This window comes from Mustela nigripes, chromosome 13, assembly GCF_022355385.1.
Source record: "Mustela nigripes isolate SB6536 chromosome 13, MUSNIG.SB6536, whole genome shotgun sequence".
Taxonomy (NCBI): domain Eukaryota; kingdom Metazoa; phylum Chordata; class Mammalia; order Carnivora; family Mustelidae; genus Mustela; species Mustela nigripes.
The window spans coordinates 73,512,425-73,538,561 of record NC_081569.1 but is presented as its reverse complement, the minus strand read 5'-3'; the positions used below and the strand labels follow the sequence as shown (position 1 = coordinate 73,538,561).

Below are 26,137 nucleotides of genomic sequence, written 5' to 3'. Positions count from 1 at the left end.
CAGACACTGAGCCCGGTTCCCACAGAGAATTTATTGAGGGAGCCAAAACCAGTGAGAGGACGAAGGAGTCCTACTTCAACATCCCTCCTTGAAGCTGCTGGCCTCCAGCATGATGGAACAGTCTGGGAGGGGAGGGTCTGCCCTGTGTGGAGCCACGTGGAACCTCTCACACTACAGCCTGTCCCACCTCAAAGACTCAGACAAAGAGGGAGAAGACATAATTCCCCACCCCAGGAGGTTGCTGAGGACATGCCTTACTCATTCCACCCTACCCAAAAAGGCTAGAGCTCTAGCCTTCAGGACCTCTAGAAGAATGGCCAGAACACCTGGTCTGCTGACTGGCCAGTCTCATCCTCAACAGGAAGGCCAGGGCAATGGGCCCGGCTGACAGCTCAGTTCAGACCTGACCCCAGGCATCTACTCTAGGAGCTAACACTTAACATCCAAACATGATTAAAAACACTTGGGACAGTTCTCCTGCTGCCAAGGGCCATACCTCAGATAATGGCAGTTCTGCTGGACTCTGGCCAGAGATAGAGAAACAAGCCAAACTGGTGTGAGCACACAAGGAAACCACTTTGCCCCGCAGTGAGGATCTTCCAGGGCTCAGCAAGGGCCCCAAAGCCAGGGCTTGTGCGTCTCCCCATCCAATGCCAGTGATTCCCCGAAGATCTCCCAGAAGGGAGAAAGGCAGGAAGAGGCAGAGAGCTTGTCAGAGGCTCATCCGTGGATGGGGCTGGAAAGCAGATCTACTGGGGTGAGGAAAAGGCCGAAGAGGGGTGGGGCACGGGGGAAGAGGCGCCGGGCGGTTCCTCAGCCTCTGGCAGGTCGTCCTGAAAGTACTCAGCCTGGCGGTACTGCCATAGACGCAGGTTCCCATCCCACTGCGGGCCGAAGGCAGCAAGTAGTCAGGGGTGCTGCCCCTCCTGAGTCTGGGTCCCAGAAACGTGCTGGTCCCCCCACCCACTACGACCTCACCGAACTGCTGACGATCTTTTCCTCAAAGGGGTGCCAACTGACATCACGCACACAGGCCTTGTGGTTGGTCAGCTTCTTCACGATGTGGCCGCTGAGGAGGTCGTACACTGCCCAGGGAAAGCCAGAGTGGAGAAGGGACAGCCAGAGGACCTTCCAAGCACCCCTTGCGGTTCCAGAGCCGCACTGCTTACCTGCCTCTCAAGCAACTTCCCCACTTTTGCAGGGGAGCAAAGCCCCCACCAGAAGATGCTCTAATTCCTCAGTTTCTGTTCCCTTTCTCCCTACCTCGCACTGAGTGTGCGGTCTAGCAGAGCTTGGGTACCTCTTCCTGGCCCTTAGCTAAACATCACAGGATCTACAGCTAAGAAAACGATATGTGGCTTTAAAGGTCTTTACGTCGGTTTTTGGAGAAAGCCACAAGACACGGAAGGCATAGCAGAAGTGAACAATGGGCTGTCTGAGAGGTCTAAACCTGCTCTTCCTCATCACGACGGGGGTGCATCTTTCTCTCTGGAGGGGGGCTCTATCCGGGTGCCCCCCTAGGTACCGCACCAGCTGAAGCTCCTTATGGCCGGAGGTGTGTTTGTGTGTCTTTCTGTACACACCTCCTGCTTTACCGGCCGCACGTCCTTTACTTGGAGCTGCTGTCCTTTTGTTCCTGTCCCCCTTTACCTTTCATCTGCCATCTCTTTCCTTCCTTGACTGACTATAAAACAGAGTGAAGTGCATTTCTCGTAAGCTATTATATTTACTGACTAGGATTCTAGGTTCCCTTTCTTAATTTAAAATGCTCATGAATACCAGGTTTTCTATTTCTCTGTTGAAGCCCAATCTGCTGTGAGCTCAATTAAATGCCACTCATAGTCACCAATGGGATTTTTAAGGCAGTCTCTGGTGGTTAGAGGTAGAACGCCAGAGAAACACTTGTGCCTGTTCCTGGGCCCCCTGTTCTGACATGATCCTTACCGACCACTTTGCCAGTGGAGCAGCCACTGTAGATGAACCGCTGACCAGTGCTATGGGTGGGGGAGAATCGGCAGCGGATGAGGGTGTGAAGCACCCCATGGCCCCGGTAGGTCATCAAGGAGCTGTCTCCTGGGAGCTTCAGTTTTCGCCAGGCTGGGTAACAATGCACAGAGAGCCCTGGGTTAGGGAGCCTGGACTCTCCTATACCATTAGTCCTGAGCAAAGACTAATGCTCACCGACCACCTTTTCAATCCCCAGTGAGTGGCTCTTTCCCCACTTTATATTCCCCAAGATGGCTCTGCTGGTTGTGAAGATACTGAAACACTTTCATCTTGGTTCTGAGTGATCCCCGGCACCCAGCCCTAGGAACCACCCACTTTCCCCACCACTATACAAACGAAGGGTTAACGCCTGGTGAGGGGGTGCAGCGGCAGGTGGAGACCCCCAGGCTACAGTCATATCCACTGTGTCCAGGCTAGGCCTTATCAGGGGTTAGCTATGTAAGCTGCCACCCCCAACTCTTTACTCTCCAGATCTCAGGTTCCACTTTCTCTGCTCACCTTTTTTGGGCACCTGCTGCCAGCGGTAGTCCCAGTTTTGCTGTGTGGCAGCCTGCCTCGAGGCCTCCATGCCTTCCCGACTAGAAAAGCGTCGGATGTCCCAGAGCTTGATGGTCTGGTCTTTGGAGTTGGAGATGAGATAGCGGGCATCACCCTGTGAATCCCCAGATGGATACCCAGGGGTATGTTAGAGCTTGCAAACACCGGTGTCTGTCCATCTAGGTTTGCTTCTCCAGGTGAGGGGTAAGAATGCCAGTCTTTTGACCTAGCTTGCCTCTTTCTTCATCCAGGCGAGCTTGCCACTGGTTTTCTACCATAGAACCAACCCTCTGGCTAGGTTTCCCCGTCTTTGCCCAGGGCACTGGCTGGGCCTCCTAGTCAATCCTGGATTAATCGTCTTTCCTTCTACAGAAAGCCCTGCCCTGCTCCTTGAGGCCTTGTGAATACAGAAGGATCTCCTGTTCCCAGACTTAAGCCCCTTCCCTAAACTCCAGCTCTTGCAAACCTGAATAAGGAGCTTGGGGACTTCCCACACCCAGAACCCTTGACAGACTCCTGGACGACTGTAACCTGGCCATGCAGGTCTGCTTCCCAGCCCACCTTGCTGTCAATGAAGGTGATGCCATCCTGGTGTCCAGCCAGTGCACCCACGGGCTTGGGGTCATCCTCCCGCATGGTGCGTCGATCCCACACTTTGCAGATGGCATCATCACCCCCAGAGAACAAGATCTGGGAGCTTATGTCAGCAAAGGCCACTGCATTCACGTCATCCTCATGGGACTCAATCTAGGGAAGCAGGAAGCCAGAATGCCTAGGACCTCTCTCTCTAGGTCTTCTCCTAGGCCACGGACCAGGAGGCAGAGGCTCTAAGTCTCAGAAGCAATACCTGAAGGGTGCGCCGGTTCTGTTCTCGATCAAAGACATAGAGACAGCCATCATTGGCCCTGAAAGGGAAGGGGTGAGAGGGGTCTGGAGCCGGAACTGAGAGAATGAGTGCTACGTGCACTCTGGACAGTCCCTGTTGCAAAGTCTCGCTGAGGGGCAAGCCCTGGTCTCCTTTTATGCAGGAGGCGAGACAAAAGTTAGCTATGTCTGCAAGGATGTTTGAGACCTTCCATCTTGTGCTGAGGAAAGAGTGATCAAGAGGTGAAGTAGCTTGTAATCGCTGACCTTGGGAAAGGGCTGGCTGTTCTCTGTAGCTGCCTGGATAGCAGTGTCCAGTACAGTCTCTGCAGGAGCAGAGCGGGTCTCTGGGAGAACTCCTAGCTCACGGATCAAGGGCTCCATCCCCTACCATACTCACCCTCCTAGGACTTCCCGTCCATCGGAGGAGACAGCAATGGAAAAGACTGCAAAGCGACGTTCATCTGGCCTGAAAAGAGCAAAGGGGGAGCCAGGTCAAGGGGACCTCTCTCAGCCTCTGTGCCTCTACACAGAATTAGACGAGGGTTGTAAGGCATACTCCAGAGGGGAAAATGAAGTCTTGCCAACACATCCCAGAACGTGGATCCCCTCCGTGAGCACCCTGAAATAATCCTACAACCACCTATTTTACCCTGGTCCTCTGGCTGACAAGGATGGGTGCTTCCCTCCCAGGAATCCACACAGAGACACTTGCAACCAGTGTCCTTTTCCCTCTAAGCAGGGGTTCCAGTTCAAGAGGTCTGCGCCTCCAGGAGCCTTCCCTGAGAAGTTTCTGACGGGCAGTACCTTAGGTCCAGGGCAGTGTGTGTGTCTCCCTCCCCGTAGATGTTGCAGATATGAACTAAGAGAGGCAAGAGAAACAAGAAATCTTTCAGGGCTGGGGGAAGGAGGGCAGAAGTGGAGCTGGGCAGGAGATGGAACAAAGGGTGAGGGTGTCGGACCCTGAAGGTGATCTTCCCAGGAGAAGGCACAGAGTCTGGGCACAGAGCACATGGGCATTTGGAGACCTGGGGTCTTCCCAATGGAAGTCTGGGGCATACTCACTGTAATCAGACCAGCTGGAGTATAGGAAGTGGTTCCCATCAGGGGTGAAGGCCACATCCAAGACGCTCCAGCCTACGTCCCGGGCCTTGATGCTCTTGAATTTATGGAAGCGGCCATACCGGCAGTCGTACAGTCGGATTGTTTGGTCTGGGTAAATGGGGATCGGGAAGAATTAGGGAACCCCCTCCTTGCAGCCTCTCTAGATCTGACCTCGCTTCCACTGTACGTCTGTGGAATCTTCCCTTGATCATGGGAAACATGTTCTGGCTAAGCATCCCTAACCCAGGGTCTGAGTTCCCTGGATCTGGAGCTTTCTAGCCTCAGTCAGGGGGTATGTTCCTTGTGCCACGGCACTTGGTAGGACCAGGGTCTGGTACCTTGGCAAGCAGACATGAAGATCTGACCATCTTTGCTGTAGATGCCGCAGAAAGCCTTCTGAGAGTAGGTATCAGTGAAGCCCAGATCATTGGGTAGGAAGCTGGGAAAGCAGAGGGAAAGTGAAGGTAAAGGGAGCTGAGGGTGAAGTTGGTCCTGGTTAGCAGAATCCTAACAGAACTGGGTGTGAGTGCAAGGGCGGACTTCCCTTTTGGCTGGGGTATGATCCCTTCTCTTTCATTCATTCAATCCTCTCAATTTCTATACTCTTCCAGTTTGTTTGCTCTCAAGCTTCGACCCCATTCGACCTAACTTCAATATCTCTGAGGATCCTCTAACACCTGTCCCTTCAAAGTTTAGGGGATAAGACCTATCTGGCCCTTAGAGTTTCTCCACCAAGCCCCATACTCACTGAGACATCATTCGAGACCGTTCTCCAAGGGAGAAGCTTCCCCGGTGGCAGAGGCCCCGTTCTCTCTAAAGGAAGGGATTGGGGAATAATGCTAGCAGAAACAGAGGGCCACTTCAGCCGCACCAAGCCCCCTCCTACAAAGATAGTGCTCTTGCTACAGAAATGGACACCCCACGCACTAGTAAGTCCCACCAAACTCCAATGCAGGCTGGCTAAGCACTCTCCAGCTCCAGCACTCGAGGCTTCCTTGGAGGGCTTACTTCCCTCTCCTCTGGGGTAGGCAGAACTTCTGGCTACCTCGAGAGGCTTGCTGCCAGGCTAGTTGGAGGTGGAGAGGCCTACCTGATGCAGCATCTGAGGAAAGCTGTGCTCCTGGGCTGCCCGCCTAAGCCCCAGCTGCCCTGTGGCCAACTCCACTTGGGTCTTGATCTCATTGCACTCCAGCTCCCGGGTGTCAGGGGTTGCATCCACTGTGAGTACCAAGCAGAAGTTCCGCCCTAGGTCTTCCAGCCCCAGAACTGTGCTCCAGCCCACTCGATGCAGCTGAAGAGACTGGGGCTGCAAAGACGCTCTCATTCCCTGAATTATCTCATCTTCTTTCCACTTCACCTACTGTTCTTGCAATAAAACAGAAAAAGGGTTTTCCAATGAAAGTCTTCGAATGTTAAGGTCTCAATTGGCCTTTCCTCTTACCGGGTGGGTTGTATCGGTCCCCAAGACGACCATCCCAAGCACTGTCATGCTCTTCCTCCGAGTCCGAGAGGGCCTGGATGAGCTGTAAATTTGCTGCACCACCGCCCTGCACCAACCTCACTTGGCCTCTGTGGAGAGATGCCCATGATAAAAGGGAGGATCCCTTCCCCAAACCAACCAAATTCAGAGTCAATGGCTATTGAGATCTTAGACCACCTGCTACTCAAACCCTCATACTGTCTCTGTTTTGAAGTTTGCAGGTGACTAGACTTTGGCTGTTATTTTCAGTCTCCTAAAAGACACGGTAGGAAATGAATCTTCATGCTTACAGCAGGAGTAGAGAACCCCAACATTCCATGGAGGTTGACAGACCTACTCAGCTGACTTCCTAGAGAGCTAAAATTCCTGAGAGCATTTCCTTCCGAGCCTCTGCCTGAGGAGTCTGGCACAGAACACAGTATTCTGAAGGGATTCCCAGGCTTGTCTTCTCCCCCAGGAGCCACAGCTGGGAAACAGAGCCAAGTGGCACACCTTTCCAGTCAATTACCGGTGGTGGTCACTTTCCTCAAAGCATTCTTTCCTCAAGAACAGGATTAGAGTTAGGTTAATTTAAACTTGTTTTTCAAGTAAATCCACATGGCCTCATATCACATGTCCCTAACTTCTCCTAAGTTCAACACCCACCTCCCCAGCTCTTCTCTTTACCCCTCACATTACGCCTTTTCCATCAGGGTAGCGTTTTTATTTTTTTACTTACTTGGGAAATAGATTACACTTGCATAGTTTTAGCTAGAGAGGCGGCCCCCCTAAACACAAACACAAAAGCGAATTGTCTTCGTGACCCTCCCTAATTAAGAACTACTCTTATTGGGTTCTGAGCTGAGTGCCACAAGTGTCCAGACGGGAAGTTCAAACAGAACAGCTGGTTTGAGCTAATCCCATTCCCTAGCCTCTGTAACCTCCCTGCTTGGAGTTGGGACCAAGGGACTGTGGTGGTCCCTGGTGGGGACACATCAGAGGGTAAGTTACCTGCGGAGGAGATAGGCCAGTACCTGGGCCAGATCCACATCTTCATCCTCCTCTTCTTCTTCCTCGCTCCGACGTAGGCTAGCCCCTCTTCGGGGCAAGCCCTCGGAGGGGTCTCCGGACCCAGTTCCTGCACTGCTGCTGTTCCGTGATCCCATCTTCTGGTCACAGCATCATTAGGTCCTGTGCAGGGACTCCTCCTGTCACCTCCTTGGGTTTGGTGAAAGCAAAGCCTGCTCTAGAAACACCAGGGGCTCCCAAGATAGAGCGGTAGCTATTTCTAAGAGTGCGACCCTTCTTAGGGACTGAAATCCCTTCACTGTAGCCTTTGACAACTCCCAAGGCTTCAGGAACACAAACCTTCCCCAATCCTGTGAAGCAAAAAAAATCAGAGTGAAGCCTAGGGCGCTACCCTAGCTCCCCAATAAGAATCCTTTGAAGAGGAATTTCTCAGTTTTCTACCTCAAACTCACCTATCAAAGTCCCTGGAGGGGTGGGTGGGTGAATTCCCAGGTAACCTCTCTGGCCGGCCAATCAAAACCCCTCGCGGAAGAAAGCGCCTCATTAGCTTATCTTACCTAACCAATCAGAAGCCTTAGGGCTCTGAGACCCCCCGACGCCCCCCCTTACCGACCAATCAGAGCACTCCTTTGAGAAAGCCGGCAGCAGCGACAACCAATGAGGTTAGAATTCGGCCTAACACCCCCTCCTATCTCGCCCCACGCCCACGTGGTGTGCCGGGGGTGTGTACGCCAAGTGGGGGAGGCAGGGAGGAAGCCGAGAAGCCCCTCCCACTGAAGCCGGCGGTTACTGCCCCGCGCGAGACCACCCACCAGCCAGGAGCGGTCGCAGGACCCGCAGCGGCGCGAGGCCTTGTTTACACCGACGGAGGCCGCAGCGCTGGCCAACCGCTCCTCCGTCACGCGCCTCCTTCGTCATGCATCTCCTGGCTTCCCGGCCGGAGGACTGCAGACGTCACGCGTTGCCCCTCTGACAACTCCGCCCCCTTGGCCCGCTAACTGGACAGCTGAGCACAGTGATTGACAGATGGGCGGGAGAAAGTGCGTGAGGGATGGGAGGGGAGGAGAAAGCGCGCGACCGAGGAGGGGCGTTTGCTCACACTTGGGAGGAGTAAATGGGGAACCGGCAGCTTCCTGAATCAGGGACAACGGAACTACGCTTAATAGGTGAGGGGCGGAGCTTACAAAAGAAATTGGTGGTTCGCTACCTGGAGGTGTCTTTAGCGAAGGATACAATTTGCTGTCGGCTCCTCAAGTTATTTTGGCTTCGCAATTTCCAGACGATCTCTAAGGGCTTCCCTTTCTCCTAACCCTCCGCCCCCCGGCTTCAGCCTTCTTTTTTTTCTTTTTTTGCTGGTTGCAGCTTCTGCCGGTCGGGCCCTAAGGGGTGACCGGCGCCTTTAGGGTGTTTACACGTCACAGATGGGCAGTGCTCCACACCCTCCCTTCCGGGTTTAGCTTCCGGAAGCCCAGTTTTGTGGGGATTGTCCTTTCTAGACCACCCCTCAGCGTCTTTGGCAACTTTTTAGATGACATTTGGATTCCCTCCGGGGTCTTTGCAGACGCTCCCTAATACTCGCAGTGTCTTTAGGGGCCTTTCCGGTTCCGTCTGCTGTCCTTAACGCCCCTGCGCTCTCCAGGATTTGCAGACCTTCCCTAGGCCCTCGGTCTCCGGCGGGCCTCTCATCTCTCCGCACCTTACACTGGGAGTGCACTAGTGCCGCCTCCTACCTTGTCCTCCGGGTTTATGAATAACCCGCTGAGTCCAAGGCCGGGACTTGCCACGTCTCGGTATCCTCTCCAAGGCTGGAGGTCGAGTGACCTCGCCGCGCCGGGTGCAAAGGCCCTGGGTCCAAGCTGCACCTCAGCTCCTCCAGTCCACACTCCCTTAGAAGTGTTGCGAGCTCTCCCAGGGGCCCCCTGAGGTCAGGGATGGGTGCGAGGGTTCTTAGATCTCGTGGGCCCTCCTATCGCTCACTGTCCCTGGGAGGGCGAGGGTGTAGTCAGAGCGGGGCGCTTCTTGGTCTTCAGACTCCGAGAGTCGAGCTTATCGTCTCTGGTCAGTAGAGGCGTCTGCATATGGGCGTGGGATCTGTATAGGGCTCTACGATTAGAAGGGCCCCCGTGCTTGGTTTACTGTCCTGCTGTCGCTGTCTGAAATTCTTAGTGTTTGAACCAGCACCCGGCATTTTCATCTTGCTCTGGGCTCTATTAATTATGTAGTCTGTTCTGCCGGTCACCCACCTCTAATGGTCAGGTAACTTACAGTCAATTTCCCTGTGACATTTGTTGAGACCTTAGGATTCTGTGGTTTCCGGGTTATCCACCCTGGAAAATCTGAAATCATTAAAACAAACAAAATCTTTCCCTCCTGTTTGCCCTTTAGATATAGTTCAAGTCTTATAGATTTTTTAGCTAATTAGTTGAAGTTGTTTTCACTGTCACTACCCAAAATCAAATTTTCATTACTTCTTCCCTCTCCTAGTTGATCTGCTGGAAAGATTTTTCCCCAACCGCATTTAGTTAACCTACAAGTGGTTCATTCTTGTTTATTGTTTAAAATACAGACTTCCTAACCTGGTCTTCTATTTTTTTTTTTTTTATCAGCTTCATTTTATGTTACTTCTGCCAAGTAAATATGCCCATAATTCTGTGCTGTTTTTACCTTTACACCTTCCCAGGAGAATTTCTTATCTGGGGGAAACTTTGTCTCTATCAGTGGACTCCCTCATGATCCAGTGGTACCACTTCCAGGAATCTAGCTGGAACCTATATACTAAATCTAGCCTTAAGATTTATGTTCAACCTAGCAATTAGTGATAAGAGTAAAACACTGGAAACAAATGGGCCCAATATACTACAATACAGGAGGATATTGGTTAAATAAATTATGGTTCATATGGAAGACAAACATATCAGAATGATGCAGTCTTCTTCTTTTTTTTTTTTTAAAGATTTTATTTATTTATTTGACAGAGAGAGATCACAAGTAGGCAGAGAGGCAGGCAGAGAGAGAGGAAGGGAAGCAGGCCACCTGCCGAGCAGAGAGCCCGATGCGGGACTCCATCCCAGGACTCTGAGACCACGACCCGACCGAAGGCAGCGGCCCAACCCACTGAGCCACCCAGATGCCCCGCAGTCTTCTTTTTTTATGGCATGGGAAATTGTGCAAGTTTCATGGGTAGGGTTTTTTTTTAAAGATTTTTTTCATTTATTTACTTGACAGAGATTACAAGTAGGCAGAGGCAGGCAGAGAGAGAGGAGGAAGCAGGCTCCCCGCCGAGCAAAGAGCCCGATATGGGGCTCAATCCCAGGACCCGATCCCAGAACCCCGGGATCACGACCAGAGCCGAAGGCAGAGGCTTTAACCACTGAGCCACCCAGGCGCCCCTCATTGGTAGGTTTTTAAAAAGAGTCAGTTCTTCTGGTGGCATGTTGTGATGGATGCAAAAATAATATGGTTTCAATTCCCCATTAAAAAGGTCTAAAAGTGGGACGCCTGGGTGGCTCAGTTGGTTGGACGACTGCCTTAGGCTCAGGTCATGATCCCGGAGTCCTGGGATCGAGTCCCGCATCGGGCTCCCAGCTCCATGGGGAGTCTGCTTCTCCCTCTGACCTCCTCGCTCATGCTCTCTCTCACTGTCTCTCTCTCTAATAAATAAATAAAATCTTTAAAAAAAAAAAAAAGGTCTAAAAGTATCCAGGTTAATTATATCATTAAATAATAAAATGGGGAAATAAAATAAAAAACAAAAAATAAAATTGCATGAACTAATGACAAAAGTATAGTATGAACAGAGCACCAAATATACAAAGGTATAGCATGGACAAAATTAATGTATTTTGAGTACTTTGAGTTCCACAAAAAAGAAACAAAAACTTCTGTTACATTCATCTCCTAAATTCTTTTTTTTTAATAATGCATTTTTTTAAAAAGATTTTATTTGTTTGCCAGAGAGAGAGAGCGAGCACAGGCAGACAGAATGGCAGGCCAAGGCAGAGGGAGAAGCAGGCTCCCTGCCGAGCAAGGAGCCCCATGCGGGACTCATTCTGAGGACGCCGGGATCATGACCTGCGCCGAAGGCAGCTGCTTAGCCAACTGAGCCACCCAGGCATCCCAATAATGCATTTTTTGATTTCCTCTTTCCTCTTTTCCTTAGCATCCTCTCTTCTTTAGCACTTATACATCCAGTTTAAAACTGAAATAGAAAGTCAGGCCTTTGAAATACAGAATTTGTGTATATATGTCATTAAATAAAACATTAAAAGTCATGGTGAATATTTTTTTTTAAGATTTTATTTATTTATTTGACACAGAGAGAGAGATCACAAGTAGGCAGAGAGGCAGGCAGAGAGGGAGAGGGGAAGCAGGCTTCCCGCTGAGCAGAGAGCCTGATGCGGGGCTCGATCCCAGGACCCTGAGATCATGACCTGAGCTGAAGGCAGAGGCTTTAACCCACTGAGCCACCCAGGCGCCCCCGTGGTGAATATTTTTAAAAAATATGAAATTTTATGATGAAAATGAATCTTAACATTAAGTCAAATGCTAAAGAGTATACAATTTTATTTCTGGGTCCACTGATTGATTTTTGTATGTAAAAGATTTTTAAGCTTATGAACTTGTCACCTGTGACTTATAATTCTTTTCATTTTATTTTTTAAAAGATTTTATTTATTTATTTGAGGGGCACCTGGGTGGCTCAGTGGGTTAAGCCTCTGCCTTTGGCTCAGGTCATGATCTCAGGGTCCGGGGATTGAGCCCCACATCTGAGCCTGCTTCCCCTCTCTCTCTGCCTGCTGCTTTGCCTGCTTGTGATCTCTCTCTCTCAAATAAATAAATAGAATCTTTAAAAAAAAGTTTTTATTTATTTATTTGACAGAGAGAGAGTAAGTGAGAGTACACATGAGCATGGGCAGGAGGAGAGGGAGAAGCAGATTCCCCCTGCTGAGCAGGGCTCAGATCCAGGACCCTGGGATCATGACTTGAGCCACCTAGAGGCTCCTAAAATCCTCTTTAAATGTATATGAGTTATTTCTTATCCTAAGATATAAATACTCATATACATTTAAAGAGGATGTGTTCCATTGAAAGAAAATAGCATTTCTTTTAAAATAATAATAATTAAGTCATTTTGAGAAACTATTGACCTTCCCTGTCATGACTTTGAAGGTTGGCTTGTTGCTTGGTGCATTTTGTACAGTGCTTCTCATTTGGGCAGCTTCTGTTTTTCTCAGCTACACTTGAAGCCACTTAAAGCTACAGAGAGCTTTTCTACCTTTTGCACCCATTTTAGGTCCTGTTCTAGTGATTGCTAAGTAAATGTCAGCTAGTTGACTAGAATTCTGTCTGACCTGACTCTGGCTGTTTCCTCCTCATCAGCATTCCCACTAGAGGGCGGGCTAGGCTAGAGAGGAGAGGAGAACACTTTTTTTTTTTCCTCCTCTTTTCTGGCTAACCCTCTCCTACCTCTTCCCCACCCCACCTTGGAGCCTGGCGACTGCACAGAGCTTCTCCAACACATGTCCAGTTCTGGGCTAAACAAGGGAAAGTTCTGTCTTCCGAAGTGACTGATGACAAGTGTTTATCTTCTTGTAGCACCCTGGGCAGAAGGAAAGGGGGAAGTATGCTAATTTACCTAGGACTGAAAATCTGTTGACTGTAAAGCAACTGAGTAATTACGGGATTTCTAATACTCTCATGGCCTGTGTCCTTGAGAACCAGAATTTTTTCGTGGCAGATAGGAAGTACAGATGTGATACAGAAGAACTTAAAAACCCTTTAGCCGGGAATTTGAGTAGGAGCTGTCAGTATGAACTCCTGAAGTTATTTACTATCCTTACCCATTGAAAAGATCTAGAAACAAGGGACCAATCCAGTAGCAATGTATACTCCTACCACTTAGATCTTAAAATACCATTTTCCATGAAAAGCAACCAAAGTTTGAAGAAATGGCTGATTCCAGGTCTGGGGCAGGAAATGTACAAGATGAATCTGGAACAACTTAGCTTACCAGATAGCAAGAAACCAGCAAACACTATCAGGATAATGCCAAAAGGACTCAGGAGCCAAGTTCTCACAGCCAAAGTTGGGACAATTTGAGCATTAAAAGGATAATTCAATAAACATTAAGTATGTTTAAATCCATGAGTTCATAACGGTGTATGTGGGTAACTAATTGTTTACCTTTTGCAGGATGATAGGAAACCAAATCATCATATTGAAGATGGTAAACATAGGAAAAGAATCCATTATCATGCTGTTTTTCTATAAACTGTACCTGACAATAATGAAACAGAAAACGAAGGGATGTCTTCTTCTTCTTTTTTTTTTTATTCATTTGAGAGAGAGAGAGAAATTGTGCGCGTGCAGGAACAGGAAGAAGCAGAGCAAGAAGCAGCGTCCCCGCTGAGCCCAGAGCCCTAGGACCTGGAGGTCATGACCTGAGCAGAAGGCAGACACTTAATTAACCATCTGAGCCATCCAGGCACCCCCAAAGGGATGTCTTTTCGTATAACCATTCCAACTATTATGACAGAGTTTGGATATGGCTGTTTGAAATCCCTAGTAAATTAATGAATCTAGGCATGGAGCATCTAGGTTTGGATGCTTCAATGGTTAAATTGAGGGAAAAGAAAGGAATGGAGAGGGAACCTATAGACTGAGACTTTAGAGGCATAGGAGATTCTTAAAAATGGGCGAAGCTTAACTATAATGGCCAAAGATCCACATTTGGGTGATAAAACTACAAAAACACAATTAAAGGACATGCTTATCATGCACCATAGTATCCACTTATGCCAGGAGGGACAGGCTGTCATGAAGATGAAGAACACAGTGGGGTGGTGGGGGAGCTTTGGATGTCTTCAAAGTTCTGCTTCTTTCTTTGGGTGATGGTCTAAAGGGTATTCATTTTCTGTTAGTTTATTAAACTATACTTCTGTTTTTTCATGGTTTTCTGTACCTGTGTTTTATTTTAAAATAAAAAGGTATGGCACTCTTGTCTGGCTCAGAAGAGTATGCAACTCTTGATCTGAGGGTTATGAGTTCAAGCCCCACATTGGGTATAGAAATTACTTAAAATGATTTAAAATAGAAAGGTTAATTAAAATGTGTTAATTCTGTTTTATCATGTATCTCTGTAGGGCATGCAGCCCAATTTTATTCTAATCACCAAAATCATGTTCAAGGCTCATACCTTCACATCACTGAGCACTTAGATACCAGGAGAGGCCTGGAACCCCAGGTCCCCGCCTCTTTCCCGGAAGGACTTATTTCCAAACCTATTTTTTTCTCCCCTAAATTTTATTGACATTGTTCATTTTCCTCTTAATCTGTAGAGTCAGGAATTTATGATATAGGCTTATAAGGCCTCCTGCAATCAATATAGAGTAGAACGGTGAGAGCTGCTAAAAGAGTCAATGGTTACCCCTGCCAGGCATAGTTCTGAGTGCCTGGTTTCACTGACCCTTTTAATCTTCCTAACAACACTGAGGTGCAGCACACCCCCATTTTACAGATGACGATACTCAGAGGAACCTCAGGCCCGACCCTACTGTGTGGCCAACATCTGTGTTATGCTGCCTCTGATCCTATTCTCACTTATCACATGCTGTTCCTGAAGCAGAGGACTTGGCTATATAATTTTAAGTACAACAGACTCCATTGCTGTTTTAGCACTTGGTCCACTCTGACCTTAGATTCTTTTCTGCCCACACGTTGTGTGTAGCTAGTTATTGGCTGTTCTCTATGAAACCGTTGGTGTTTCCTCCTCCAGTGTTTTCTTTTGAGGCAGTCCCAGTAATCCCATCTTACTTGTTAAAGTTTATCCTCATTTTCTGGGTGCAGACTTAAACCTGCCAACCTCGGTTTTTATATTCCCTCAGCCTGATTCAGATCAGAGGCAAAGCTTTCCCTCAGTCAACAGCCCTGATTTAGGGAGGATCGTTGCTCTCTTTGTGGTTTCCCCTCTAAAGCTGATTTCTGAGGATTTAGGTCAAGGCCTTGCCACTTAAATGATGGTCCCCGGTCCAGCAGCATCAGCATCAATTAGGAGCTTGAAAGAGAAACGGAACCTTCTGGCCACTCCAGACTTGCTGAATGAGCATTTTATCCAGATCACCAGGTGATTCATATGCACTATGAAGTTCAAGAAGCATGGAACAGGGGACATCTAAAGGCCTTATAGCTGTACAGTTCTACGCTGCTATGAGAGATGTGTCCACAGTTACCGTTTACCCTTGGCTCGACTGTTTGCTCTGTGGGCTTGGGCAATTACTTGACCTCTTTGTGCCTTTGTTTCATCTGTAATATGGCATTTGCTTCAAAGCATTGTTTTGTAACATGCCCAGAACAGTACTTAGCACACAGGAGGCACTCTAAGAGTTAGCTGTCTTAATATTGAATAAGCTTTCATGAATGCTTTTAGAGTCCCAATTTTAGGTCAGGCAGGAGGAAGAACAGATCTGACAATGGGCAATGGAATCACTTCCCTGGAGCACGGGGTTTGAGAGGCTTCTGCGTCTCCAAGTGGGAGATCAGGAATTTTAGGCCTGGAAGTTCTATTGAGTGGCCCGCAGAGGCCCCCATCTTTTTAAGACCTTGGGACACAGAATTGATGTGCCTTCTCCCAGCAATACCTACTGCTGTGGGCTCAGTGGCAGGGCTGCCTGGGAGTGAGATCCTGGCTCTCACCAGGCTGTGCCAGGCCAGACTGCACTGGAGTGCTGGCTGCCTGGAGGGCTGCAGGAAGAAGACTGTGAAATTGGTGTTAAAAGCCCATGAAGACTGGCAGGAATGAAAAACAGCATGAACGTTGTGGAAAATGAACGAGCATTTCTTATTAATGGACAGAGTGTCGGAGAAGGTCTATGGCCTGGTCTCATGGCACTCACATGTTGGTTGTATCAAATTGCTCATATTTTCTCCAAGCCCGTTTTGCTCTCCTATCCCTAGATGGGGGATATGGTGGGGTGGGATGGAGGGGGCTGTGCTCTCTTGCTAGCTTGGAGCCTCAGGTCACATTCTGTGCACACGTCCCTCCAGGGCCTCCAGTTCAGCCAACACCTCCTTGGGCAGATCCTGATTGACCTGCTCTGTCAGGTAGCTCCGAATGTCACGAACCTCTTGTTCCCAGAAGTCCTTGGGGAGCGAGAATAGCTGGGTGGTGTCTATGGCTCCTAGGCCCTTGAGATCCAAGGCGCCTTCCTTTGGCACCAGCCCGATGGGCGTCTCTCGAGCACTGTCCTCTCCCTCTAGCCGCCGGCAGATCCAGTCCAGCACCCGAGCATTCTCTCCAAAGCCTGGCCACAGGAAGCGGCCCGCCTCATCCCGCCGGAACCAGTTGACGTGGAAGATGCGGGGCAGCCGGGCCCCCTTGCGCTCCTCCATGCTCAGCCAGTGTTCTAGGTAGCGCCCGAAGTTGTAGCCAAAAAAGGGCCGCATGGCAAAGGGGTCGTGCATGATGACCTTCCCTGGGGAGGGAAGCAAGAAGGGTCAAGACTCTTCCTTTTTTTTTTTTTTTTTTAAAAAGATTTTATTTATTTGACTGACAGAAATCACAAGTAGGCAGAGAGCGGAAGGGAAGCAGGCTCCCTGCTGAGCAGAGAGCCTGATAGGGGGCTTGATCCCAGGACACTGGAATCATGACCTGAGCTGAAGGCAGAGGCTTTAACCCACTGAGCCACCCAGGCACCCCAGGACTCTTCCTCCTTACTGGAGAAGACAAAAGGCACCCTGCCACCGGCTGGAGGGAGTGGTTAAACTTTGGTGGTTCTGGAATCTTCCTCAGAATAGGGTGAAGAGAAGAGATTGGGACAAGAGACACATGGGGAGGGCAGGCAGGAGGAAGGCCTGCCTCAGGAAGGGAGAGGAGCAGTGATGTGGGTACACAGGAGAGGGGCACAGGGAGGGCACTGACCTTTGTGTTCAGCTGCGGCAGTGGACTCCGAGCGCATGGCACTGCCCACAAACACTCCATGGCGCCAGCTGAAGGCCTCATATACCAGGGGTACTCCTAGAACACAAGTGACCAGGGTCACAGGCAACTTTTCTCTTTGGACCCTCACTTCATCCCCTCTGGTGATCTTGACTCCTGGTCTCACTCTCCTAGGACTTCTGCTTTCCCATTTTCAAATCCCATGCTTCCCCCTAAATTTTTTTTTTTCAAAGATTTTATTTATTTATTTGACAGACAGAGATCACAAGTAGGCAGAGAGGCAGGCAGAGAGAGAGAGGAAAGTAAGGCTCCCTGCTGAGCAGAGAGCCCAATGTGGGGTTTGATCCCAGGACCCTGGGATCATGACCCGAGCCGAAGGCAGAGGCCTTAACCCACTGAGCCACCCAGGTGCCCCGCTTCCCCCTAATTTTGAATTCTCCAGGAAGAGCTCTAGAGACAGAGAGCCACAGCTGGCAATCCAGGTTGAAGCCTTTTTTTTTTTTTTTTTTTTTAAAGATTTTATTTCTTTATTTGACAGACAGATCACAAGTTGGCAGAGAGGCAGGCAGAGAGAGGAGGAAGCAGGCTCCCTGATAAGCCGAGAGCCCTGATGTGGGGCTCCATCCCAGGACCCTGGGATCATGACCTGAGCCGAAGGCACAGGCTTTAACCTACTGAGCCACCCAGGTGCCCCCAGGCTGAGGCTCCTAAGTACAAGAGGGAAGTGGGCCCTGAGAGAGCCAAGCCCTTTACTGAGAAGGCATGCTTACCTTTGGGTCTGCGGCCTCCAAAGATGATGGCATCAATGGGGACACCCTCAGGGGCCTCCCAGGCTGGGTCCATGATGGGGCACTGGCGAGCCGGGGCACAAAAGCGAGAGTTGGGATGGGCACAGGGCTCCTTGTCCCCTGGCAGGGAAAAGACAACTACTGTCACTTCCAAGGATTTATCCCCTCCCTCTGCACGCTTTTGCATGCACTCTTGCAAAATTTGTTTGCGTCATCAATGCCCTGCAACCTTGGGTGGTGAGAAGCAGGGAGAAGGGAGCCAGGACATCTTCCCCAAAAGATCAGGTTATTTATCAATAACAGTGCTGAAGCCAAACTATGTGAGAAAGAATGGGTAAGGAATTGGGGTTTACCAAGATCCCACTGTCTATGCCAAGCTATAGCTACTTGGCACTGACCAGCGCTCAAGAGAATGGGCTTAGATGTTGGCAAAAGGTTAGAACAGAAAATTTATCCCAGAAATGATTTCTTTATTTTTGGGATTATTATTTTAAGAAACACTCAAACACACCTAAAGGAAAAAAATGAGACTATCCAATCGGTATTTCAGACAACTGACTTTCCATCAGCAAATAAGGGAAGATAGGATCTTCTGAGGAATTCAAAATGTAAACAGGAACTGATCTGGAAGCTAGCAGAATGCTGGTGATTTCCCTGGATCAGTGCAGACCCAGATGGAGTGACAGGGCTGGAAGTCAGACATAACCTGGGCAGGCCTAACCTGAGGGGCGCAGGTCATCTGGCCTGTCAGTTACCCTGGAGAAGGGATGGGAACAAGTCAGTGGCACGTGTATAAGGCACCACCATAGGACCCCGAAGGGACATGGTGTCCTCTCTGCTGGAGGGTGCTGGTCAAGGGAGTTTTCAAACCATTCCCCCCACCCCCACCACTGTGTCCCCTTCCCCACCCCCAGTTCCAATGTGTAAGAGCCTCTTGCACTTCCATGACCCCCAATTCAGGTCCCTGGGGCAGGGTATTATTCCGGGAATTGCAGCTGGGCACAACACACCCTAGTTATATGCCTGAAGCTAGAGATGATGAAAGGGTTGGGGAATGAGCCTGAGGGGAAGTAGGAACATTTCTTGGGTTTCTTAGTTGGCTGGGGAGGCCACGGTGGACTCAATGATGGTGGAGGAGAAAGTGAGGGGTGATTAGATAAGGAGGGAGGCACGCTCAGCCAGTCTGGGGAAAACATGAATGCTGGCTTAGCGACCACAAGCATGCCGTCCCCAGGATGCCCCTCTTTGCTGCCAACCCTAGATCTCAGGGCTTTCCGACTGAAGAAGGTCCAGAGTGCAGGGGTGGGGGAGGAACAGAGCTGCCAAGCGCCAGGGGCAATGACAGGCTTGAGAAATAGCTTTTAGAAGATGCTAAAGAGCGGGTCTGATTTTGCCTGGAGGGCTGATGGGTGTGTGTGTGTGTGTGTGTTAGGAGGACCTGTTAGGAGGACCGGGAAGGGTGAGGCTAACAACACTGACCTTTATTATTATTTTTCAACAAGATTTATTTATTATTTTAGAGGGGAGCAGAGGGGAAGGGAGAGAGAATATCTCAAGCAGACTCCCCGAGCAGGGAGCCAACAGGGGTGTCATCTCACAACTCCAAGATCATGACCTGAGCTGAAATCAAGAGTCACTTAACTGGCTGAGCCACCTGAAAATCAAGGCCACTTAACTGACTGAGCCACCCAGGAGCCCCAACACTGACCCTTAGACAATGGTTATTATACAGGGGATGGTGGAAGCCAAGTGGCAGGGGGAGGGGCAGGCTCCCTCCTTCTTAACGGGTCAAACTTTATGGACTGTGCTTTGAGCCCAATTCCTTGTGAAAAACTTTTAAAACAGTCCTCACCTTTTCTTTAAAAAAAACCCCAAAAACAAAAAACCCAGCTTATTTTTATGGAATATTTGCTATGTATTTGGCACTGCGCTAAAGCCTTTGCATGTACTAATCAGCCCTCCAGCAGCCTTATGAGATAGCTACTTTGGGAACCACCTCTATGTAACTGTGGAGGGCAAGCAACTGAGTCAGACCCAAAGCCCGCACTTGGCGAACTTGGGACTTGACCTCAGATCTTGCTTGGGCCTGGAAACTGGGACTATTCATAACTTCCTGTGCCTCTCAGAGGTCCTGGAGGATGGCTGCAGGTTGTGGAGAAGGCTTTTATATCCTCAAGGTTATGAGCCTGGGGATGCTCCCCCACCCCACATACCGGGTTTCCAGGGTCTGCCCAGCCAGGAGGTCACGGTGACACCAGGTGGAAGAGGCTGGTCAATGCCCTCCCAGTACACTCCACCATCGCTGGTCTCAGCCACATTGGTGAAAAGAGTGTTACTCTGGATTGTGGCCATGGCATTGGGATTGGTGGTGGCAGAGGTGCCAGGGGCCACCCCAAAGAAGCCATTCTCAGGGTTGATGGCCCGGAGTCGACCTGTTAGGAGAAGTGACAGAAAAGGGCCAACCGGGAAGAGGTGAGAGGTGCAGCCATGGAAGATTCTATTCTGCTCCTCCTCCCTGTATCTAATGGGGAAGGATTTTTTTGTCTCTAGGGTGGCTAGACTGCTAGGAGATACAGGGCAGGTCCCCCAGGAGCAGTGGAGGGGAGACTCCTATAGTCTAGTAAAAGCCAGAACCGAGAGTATGATGCCAAGGGCCTCTCACCATCACTGTCAAATCTCATCCAGGCGATGTCATCCCCCACACACTCCACCTTCCAGCCCGGCAGCGCTGGCCGCATCATGGCCAGGTTAGTCTTGCCGCAGGCACTGGGGAAGGCGGCCGCCACGTAGCGCTTCTTCCCTGTGGGGCTGGTGATACCCAGGATCTGTGTGTTGAGGAGAGAGGGAACAAGGAAGAAGTCACCAAAGGTCAGTTATGGTCTGCACAGAAAGGACAGTTACGGATTAACAGGGAGGACAAATGTTTATTCACGAAACAGGTGCCAACGCCTCGCCACAGGGCTAGGGTGGTGGCAAGTCAGAGCTTCAGTCACTGGGGCAGAGTCCCTGCCCACCGCTTGGCAACTGGCAGTGGGGAGGTGAGACCAGGCCCCGCCCTCACCCTGCTCCCCAAGGCTGCTGGGATCCTCACCAGGCCCTCACCAGCATATGCTCTGCCAGCCAGCCCTCATCCCGGGCCAGCCGAGAGGCGATGCGGAGGGCAAAGCACTTCTTGCCCAGCAAGGAGTTGCCGCCATAGCCGCTGCCGAAGGAGACGATCTCCCGCTGGTCAGGCACATGGCCAATCAGGGTCTTCTCTGGGTTGCATGGCCACTGGCTCACCGGCTCCCCTGGGGACAATGGGGTCATGGGCTGACTATTGGCAGGGGCATCAGGAACTGGGGTATTAGGGGCTGGAAGGATCAGAGCTGGCAGGAGAGACACTTAGGAGTAGTGGTGGTGCCAATGAGTGGCTAAGGCTCCCCACCTCCTAACAGCCATTGGCTCCCATGTCCCTGTTCTGGGACAAATGACTTTTCTCAATCTTGTGCAAACTGCTCTGCCAATATAGCATTGCCCCCAGCCCAGACTGCTGCCCTGGGTTTTGGGACTTAGGTGTTTCACTAATGAGGATGGGTAGAATTTGGGGTTCCCTCTGAGGGCAAGCAGGTCTATGTTCTCCCCTAGGCACGGCAGGCGCTTACCTTGTCCAGTCAGGGGTTGGCCCACAGAGTGCAGACACTTGACAAAGTCACCATCTCCCAGGGCCCGAAGCACAGGTATCCCCAGCCGGGTCATAATACGCATGCTCGCTACCACGTAGGCTGAGTCAGTAAGCTGCACTCCGATGCGGGACAGTGGGGAGCCCACAGGACCCATGCTGAACGGAAGCACATACATGGTCCGGCCTGTGGAGGAAAAGGCCACCTGGATGAGGGGTTCTAACCTGCTCATACTTTCGGCGTCCCTGGTTCTGTGTCCCTGCCCCGGTTACCCTGCATGCAGCCCGGAAACCTCTCATCCACAGCTTGCTGGAACTCAGCTGGGGACATCCAGTTGCCTAGTTGCCCACGGGCCCCACCAGCGGGGAGGGGCACTGTGTCCCGTTGAGAAGGAGTTACAATCACCGTCTTGCTCTCTACTCGTGCCACATCCTTGGGGTCCGTGCGGGCCAGCCAGCTGGGGGAGAAGGGGTTATCAGGAAGATGTGGCCAGGAGATCTCCCTCATCCCCAGACCCAAACTTTCTGGTCCAACTTTGACTCTAGGTCTTCTGTGGGCCTGATTTCTTCCCATCGTCTGCACCTCAGTGGCCTCCTTCAGATTTTGTCCCATCTAAGGGGCTAGGTCCCTTGGCCTAGCCTTCTAAAGGCTCTTGGCAAAAACTCTCTAAACTTGGGAAAGGAAAGAAAAAAGGCAAAGGTTTTTACTTATATAAGCTTCTCTCCTTAACATAAAAATATAGATCAGTCCCATTAATTCCTGATTCTGTTTCCCCCAAAGGTCCCATTCTTGCTCCTTCCATTGGGATGGTCTCGTTAAATTTGATTTTTGTCTTGCTAAATCCACAGAGACCCAGTTCAAGCAGCTACCCCCGTCTCATGGTTATGGGGCTCAGGGCATACCAGTTGTTGTACTTGGGGAGCTTTCGGATGAGTCCCTGCTTTTCTAGGAGCGCCAGTGTGGCAGTGTTCTCAGCCTCGGTGCCGTCACAGATGTGGATGCTGTCTGGTTGGCAGAGGCGGGCACTGCGCTCCACAAAGTCTCGTACCCCAGCAGGCAGCTGGCCCAGATCTCCACTGAGTACTCGCAAGGTCTGCATGCTCCGCCATGAGGACCAGCCCCAGGGGCTCAGCCCAGGCCAGCTAAGCCTGTAAGACGAGGAACAGATAGGGAATGAGTGGGGTGTTCTCCTGGCAGATGGGCAAGTCAAGGGGACGGGAAACTTGGGGGCTGCCAGGGAGTGCGCTAGAGTGGGTCTGGGCGCAGGCCAGAAGTGCAGCTTGGAATAGGTGTGTGGGATGGGTTCGGTACATGTATCTCGTGGCCTTCATGAGTCTCGGTGAGGGACAGGTGTTGCCCAGTGAGCATACAGGCACATGCTGGCCTATGTGGGGTTTATGCGGAGGCATGTTGATGTTACTACAGGCTAAGCCCATACCCATGTATAATTGTGTCTGATTTATGCTGGAAATGACGAGGTGCCCTGTGGCCCAGGGTCGATAAGCTGTGCCCTGCTGACAGCTTCATGTGTCTGGTATTTGAAGCTCTCATCTTGTTCTTCCCCTTTCAAGCATAGTTTTCATAGGTTAAAAAAAAAGCAGCTGTTTTTCTTTTTTTTCTTCCAATGTGTATGCTGTAAGACTGTGAAAGCCTCAGCAAAGGACCCAGTCTTTGAGATGGGACGGTCCCAGGTTTCTAGATTAGGACTCTTACACAGAGAGTGGGTAACTGGATACTGGGATTCCAGGCATCAGAGCCAGGGCTGCCCACCTGGGCCAACAAGGGTTTCGTAAGATGTTGCCATTAGGTAGGTATCTTTGAACTGGGTTGAAGGCTGATTGTTGCAGAATGTCACTGGCAGGGGTTCATGCCCATTGCCCGGAGGGCAGGGTCCCTGTTGTCTGTCCCTTCAAACTCCTGGGAGAGGGAAAGCAGGGTTGCTCTGATTGGCCTGGACCCAGGGTGGAGTGACCCAGAGAGAGCAAAGGCCAAGAAGGGGAAGCTGCCCTCCTCCTATGCCAGGGCCTTGCCCACCAAAACTGCTCCACACTTTAGACTGCATGCCACTGTCCCTCCCCCTAGAGGTCACATGCCAAGAGAGCTTTGGGTGTTAGCAGTAGCTGGGGAACATCAGACTGCAAAAAGCTTGAACTCAGAGGCTGTAAGCCCGGGGAAAGGAGAACCCTCAGACCACGGAGGTGGGAGCTGGAGCCTGGCTTCCAAAAGAGAAAGAGGGATGGATACCCAGTGTGGCCACAGGGGCAGAGGAAGAGGACTCCTGAACATTAATTTGAAAGGCACCCAGTCTTGGGGAGAGCTTCTCCCCCGAGGGGGCCTGGTTCAGGAAGTCCCTGGTGATGCTCCCCCACTCCCGTCCAGTCCCCTAAATGGGACCTTCTCCTTTTCCTCTGCTCCAGAGACCACCCCCAGGGCTGGCAAAGTGGAACCAGCTGTGGGAGAGATATGGGGTCAGCTCAGACTTTGTGACAAATCCTGAGAAGGGAGGCTACAGAAGAAAGACAGGAAGCTGTGGAAAAGAAGGGCCTAGGGACTCCGGTCCTGGACAGGGGCTGAAGCCAGCCACATCAGAATTGAAGGCAACTTGTTCACCTCTTCCACCCTGATTCCCTCCTTCCCCTAGCCCCAGGTCCCGGGCTACACCGGGCTTCCCTCCAGGTTCCAGTTTTCCGGAGCCCGGAAAATAAAGGTTTACCTTCTACCTTCTTTGGGGAGCTCTGAGCTCAATCCCCCAGGAGTTCATGCACCCTTGACCCCGGGGCCCTACCGCTTCTGAACGCAACTGAGGCACAAGGGTTACATCTGCAAGGGAAAGGAAGAGACGAGGAGACAGGGCTCTGCGGGGGCGAGCGAGGAAGGGGAGGAAGTTCTGAGAGTGGCAGGTCGAGATCGCGCGGTCAGAGACCAGCAAAGCAGGGAGGGGGAGGAGGTGACGGAAGCGGAGAGACCCAGATCGGCAGAGGCCGCCCCAGATCTCCCGCGAGACGCCCGGCCCGAGAGGCCAGGGTTCGAGAAACATTCGCCCCCGGCCCGCCGCCTCCTCCACTAGGAAAGCAGGCGGAGGCGGGCGGGCAGGAGAGCGCCCCTGGCAGTCCCGGGGGGCGAGCGCGGCGGAAGGTGCGGGTCGGCCCCGGGCTGGGGCTCACTCACCGCAGGCCGGGGCGATATACAGCGGCCATGGCACCTGGGCGGGGGCTGCAGGGTGGCCAAGAGAACCGAGCAGAGCCGGGGAGATACGGAAGGCGGGGAAGAAGGGAGCGCAGCGAGTGGGAGCGAAGGCTGGGCGGGAGGCGCTTAAAAAGGAGGCGGGCGGGAGGGTGCGGGGGCGGAACCTAGCAGGGCCGGGGCGACCCTCTCTCCGCCTTGCCATTCGGCAGGCTCCGCGTGTTCCCGGGCTCCAGGCCCCAGGCCCGCCCAGGCACCGCCCCCCGCCCCGCATCCTAGTCCCTAAACCCGTTTCTCCCATTGGGCAGCTAGGTCCCCTCGGCTCCCCGCCTCCGCGAGGCATCTCCCCCCTCCCCCCCGCCCCGCCCGGTCCCCTGCACATGATGTAACTTTGAGGACTCTTGCTCCTGAGAGATAGGGAGTGGGAGGCACTGGGGTGTCAAACAAGCCAGAAACGAGGGGCGAGGCCAGGGCAGGGGCCCGTGGAGACTGGAAGTCCAGAAACCGGGGGTTGGACATTGTCTTTTCCCTTTTCCTGGGGAATGACCACTCTGAGACCCAGACTTTTCTGTTTTCCAGGGCCCCAGGGCTAAGGTTCCCTTGGTCCCCAACTCCCACATCCCTGTTACTTCTGCTCCTGATGAGGACTCTCTTCTGCCTCCCTATGAAATGGTGGTGCCTGTCCACCACCAGAGTCTTTCCTTTGGGCCTCTTCCCTCGCTGTTCTTTTTTTTTTTTTAAAGATTTTATTTATTTATTTGACAGAGAGAGATCACAAGTAGGCAGAGAGGCAGGCAGAGAGAGAGGTGGAAGCAGGCTCCCTGCCGAGCAGAGAGCCCGATGCGGGGCTCGATCCCAGGACCCTGAGATCATGACCTGAGCCGAAGGCAGTGGCTTAACCCACTGAGCCACCCAGGCGCCCCTTCCCTCGCTGTTCTTGCCACATTACCCTGGAGAACTAACTTGTCCCACCCAACCACCACGTAAAAGTCCTCAGATAATTTCTCAAGTTATATCTCCATCCAGATATCTCTCTGCAACTTGAGACCACCGGGTGTCATCCCAAACGCCATAGGGCCTCCAACTCAAACATGTCTATGGCAGGCACCTGCCCAGCATTGACACACCTTTCTGGTAGTGGCACCCTGACGTTTCTTTGGGGAACTACCTCCTCAGTCCATGTGATCAGATGGGTCTCCTGCGGGTAGGCTCTCAGTTCGGCCAATTTGTACGTCCCTCACTTTGGCCACAATGATTGGGAATGTTCAGGATGGACATGAGGTCCCTCTTGGGGGCTTTTTGTGTAAACTTTCAAAATGGGCTCTCTTTCTGCTGGGGTTGCTGAACTGGTAGGGTATAAACCCAGAGCTGCTGGGTGTCAGCTTGGCACTGCAAAGCAGGAACCAGCCCTACATGGAAGCCAGCCTGGAGGAAGCAGAGCAGAGGGATGGAGAGCTACAGTTCCCTGATTTCGGTTATAAGAGTCAACAAATTTCTTCTCTTGATCAAGCTAATTGTCAGTGGATTTCTGCCATTTGCAACAGAAACGATGCTGATTCTCAGGTTTCTC

The 26,137-nt window shown here is 51.3% G+C and overlaps 2 protein-coding genes and 1 long non-coding RNA gene across 7 annotated transcripts; 1 reads left to right on the top strand and 2 right to left on the bottom strand.

The window, feature by feature from the left end:
* Nucleotides 1-12: 12 nt before the first annotated feature.
* DCAF11 (DDB1 and CUL4 associated factor 11) lies at nucleotides 13-7,973 on the bottom strand. 4 transcript variants are annotated; one of them, XM_059372950.1, is made up of 15 exons: nucleotides 7,813-7,969; nucleotides 7,006-7,162; nucleotides 5,954-6,081; nucleotides 5,603-5,730; nucleotides 5,261-5,325; nucleotides 4,851-4,951; nucleotides 4,474-4,620; nucleotides 4,216-4,270; nucleotides 3,809-3,877; nucleotides 3,392-3,449; nucleotides 3,106-3,291; nucleotides 2,506-2,659; nucleotides 1,945-2,097; nucleotides 979-1,085; nucleotides 13-884 (listed from the first exon to the last, which is right to left on the bottom strand). In XM_059372950.1, the coding sequence occupies exons 1-15, from the start codon at nucleotides 7,916-7,918 to the stop codon at nucleotides 750-752; spliced, it is 1,749 nt and encodes a 582-aa protein (XP_059228933.1). In that variant the 5' UTR covers nucleotides 7,919-7,969; the 3' UTR covers nucleotides 13-749. The 4 variants fall into 4 exon arrangements, 3 of the variants coding, with proteins under 3 accessions (XP_059228933.1, XP_059228932.1, XP_059228934.1); XM_059372949.1 differs by having other exon boundaries at nucleotides 7,006-7,189; nucleotides 7,813-7,968; XM_059372951.1 differs by lacking the exon at nucleotides 7,813-7,969 and adding an exon at nucleotides 7,453-7,528 and having other exon boundaries at nucleotides 6,983-7,350.
* A 91-nt stretch (nucleotides 7,974-8,064) lies between these two features.
* LOC131999829 (uncharacterized) lies at nucleotides 8,065-16,008 on the top strand. 2 transcript variants are annotated; one of them, XR_009399120.1, is made up of 2 exons: nucleotides 8,065-8,166; nucleotides 13,193-16,008. It is a non-coding gene; the product is annotated as an uncharacterized LOC131999829 (long non-coding RNA). The 2 variants fall into 2 exon arrangements; XR_009399119.1 differs by having other exon boundaries at nucleotides 10,955-16,008.
* PCK2 (phosphoenolpyruvate carboxykinase 2, mitochondrial) lies at nucleotides 15,809-24,811 on the bottom strand. Its single transcript, XM_059372947.1, has 10 exons — nucleotides 24,553-24,811; nucleotides 22,287-22,532; nucleotides 21,657-21,841; nucleotides 21,367-21,570; nucleotides 20,825-21,012; nucleotides 20,385-20,547; nucleotides 19,936-20,154; nucleotides 17,705-17,842; nucleotides 16,917-17,012; nucleotides 15,809-16,470 (listed from the first exon to the last, which is right to left on the bottom strand). Exons 1-10 carry the CDS (start codon nucleotides 24,579-24,581, stop codon nucleotides 16,016-16,018), a joined length of 1,923 nt encoding a protein of 640 aa, XP_059228930.1. The 5' UTR covers nucleotides 24,582-24,811; the 3' UTR covers nucleotides 15,809-16,015.
* Between the last annotated feature and the right edge of the window lie 1,326 nt (nucleotides 24,812-26,137).

What these genes read in the sequence shown, in the direction of transcription:
- DCAF11 (XM_059372949.1), bottom strand. Translation starts at nt 7,918, where the DNA reads ATGACGAAGGAGGCGCGTGACGGAGGAGCGGTTGGCCAGCGCTGCGGC. An exon ending in CTTCATGTCTGCTTGCCAAG is followed by an intron (nt 4,621 to 4,850) that starts GTACCAGACCCT and finishes CCATTTACCCAG; the next exon opens with ACCAAACAATCCGACTGTAC. An exon ending in CACACTGCCCTGGACCTAAG is followed by an intron (nt 3,878 to 4,215) that starts GTACTGCCCGTC and finishes TGCTCTTTTCAG; the next exon opens with GCCAGATGAACGTCGCTTTG.
- PCK2 (XM_059372947.1), bottom strand. Translation starts at nt 24,581, where the DNA reads ATGGCCGCTGTATATCGCCCCGGCCTGCG. An exon ending in GGCTGGCAGAGCATATGCTG is followed by an intron (nt 20,548 to 20,824) that starts GTGAGGGCCTGG and finishes CTCAACACACAG; the next exon opens with ATCCTGGGTATCACCAGCCC. An exon ending in TGCCGCAGCTGAACACAAAG is followed by an intron (nt 16,471 to 16,916) that starts GTCAGTGCCCTC and finishes TTCCCTCCCCAG; the next exon opens with GGAAGGTCATCATGCACGAC.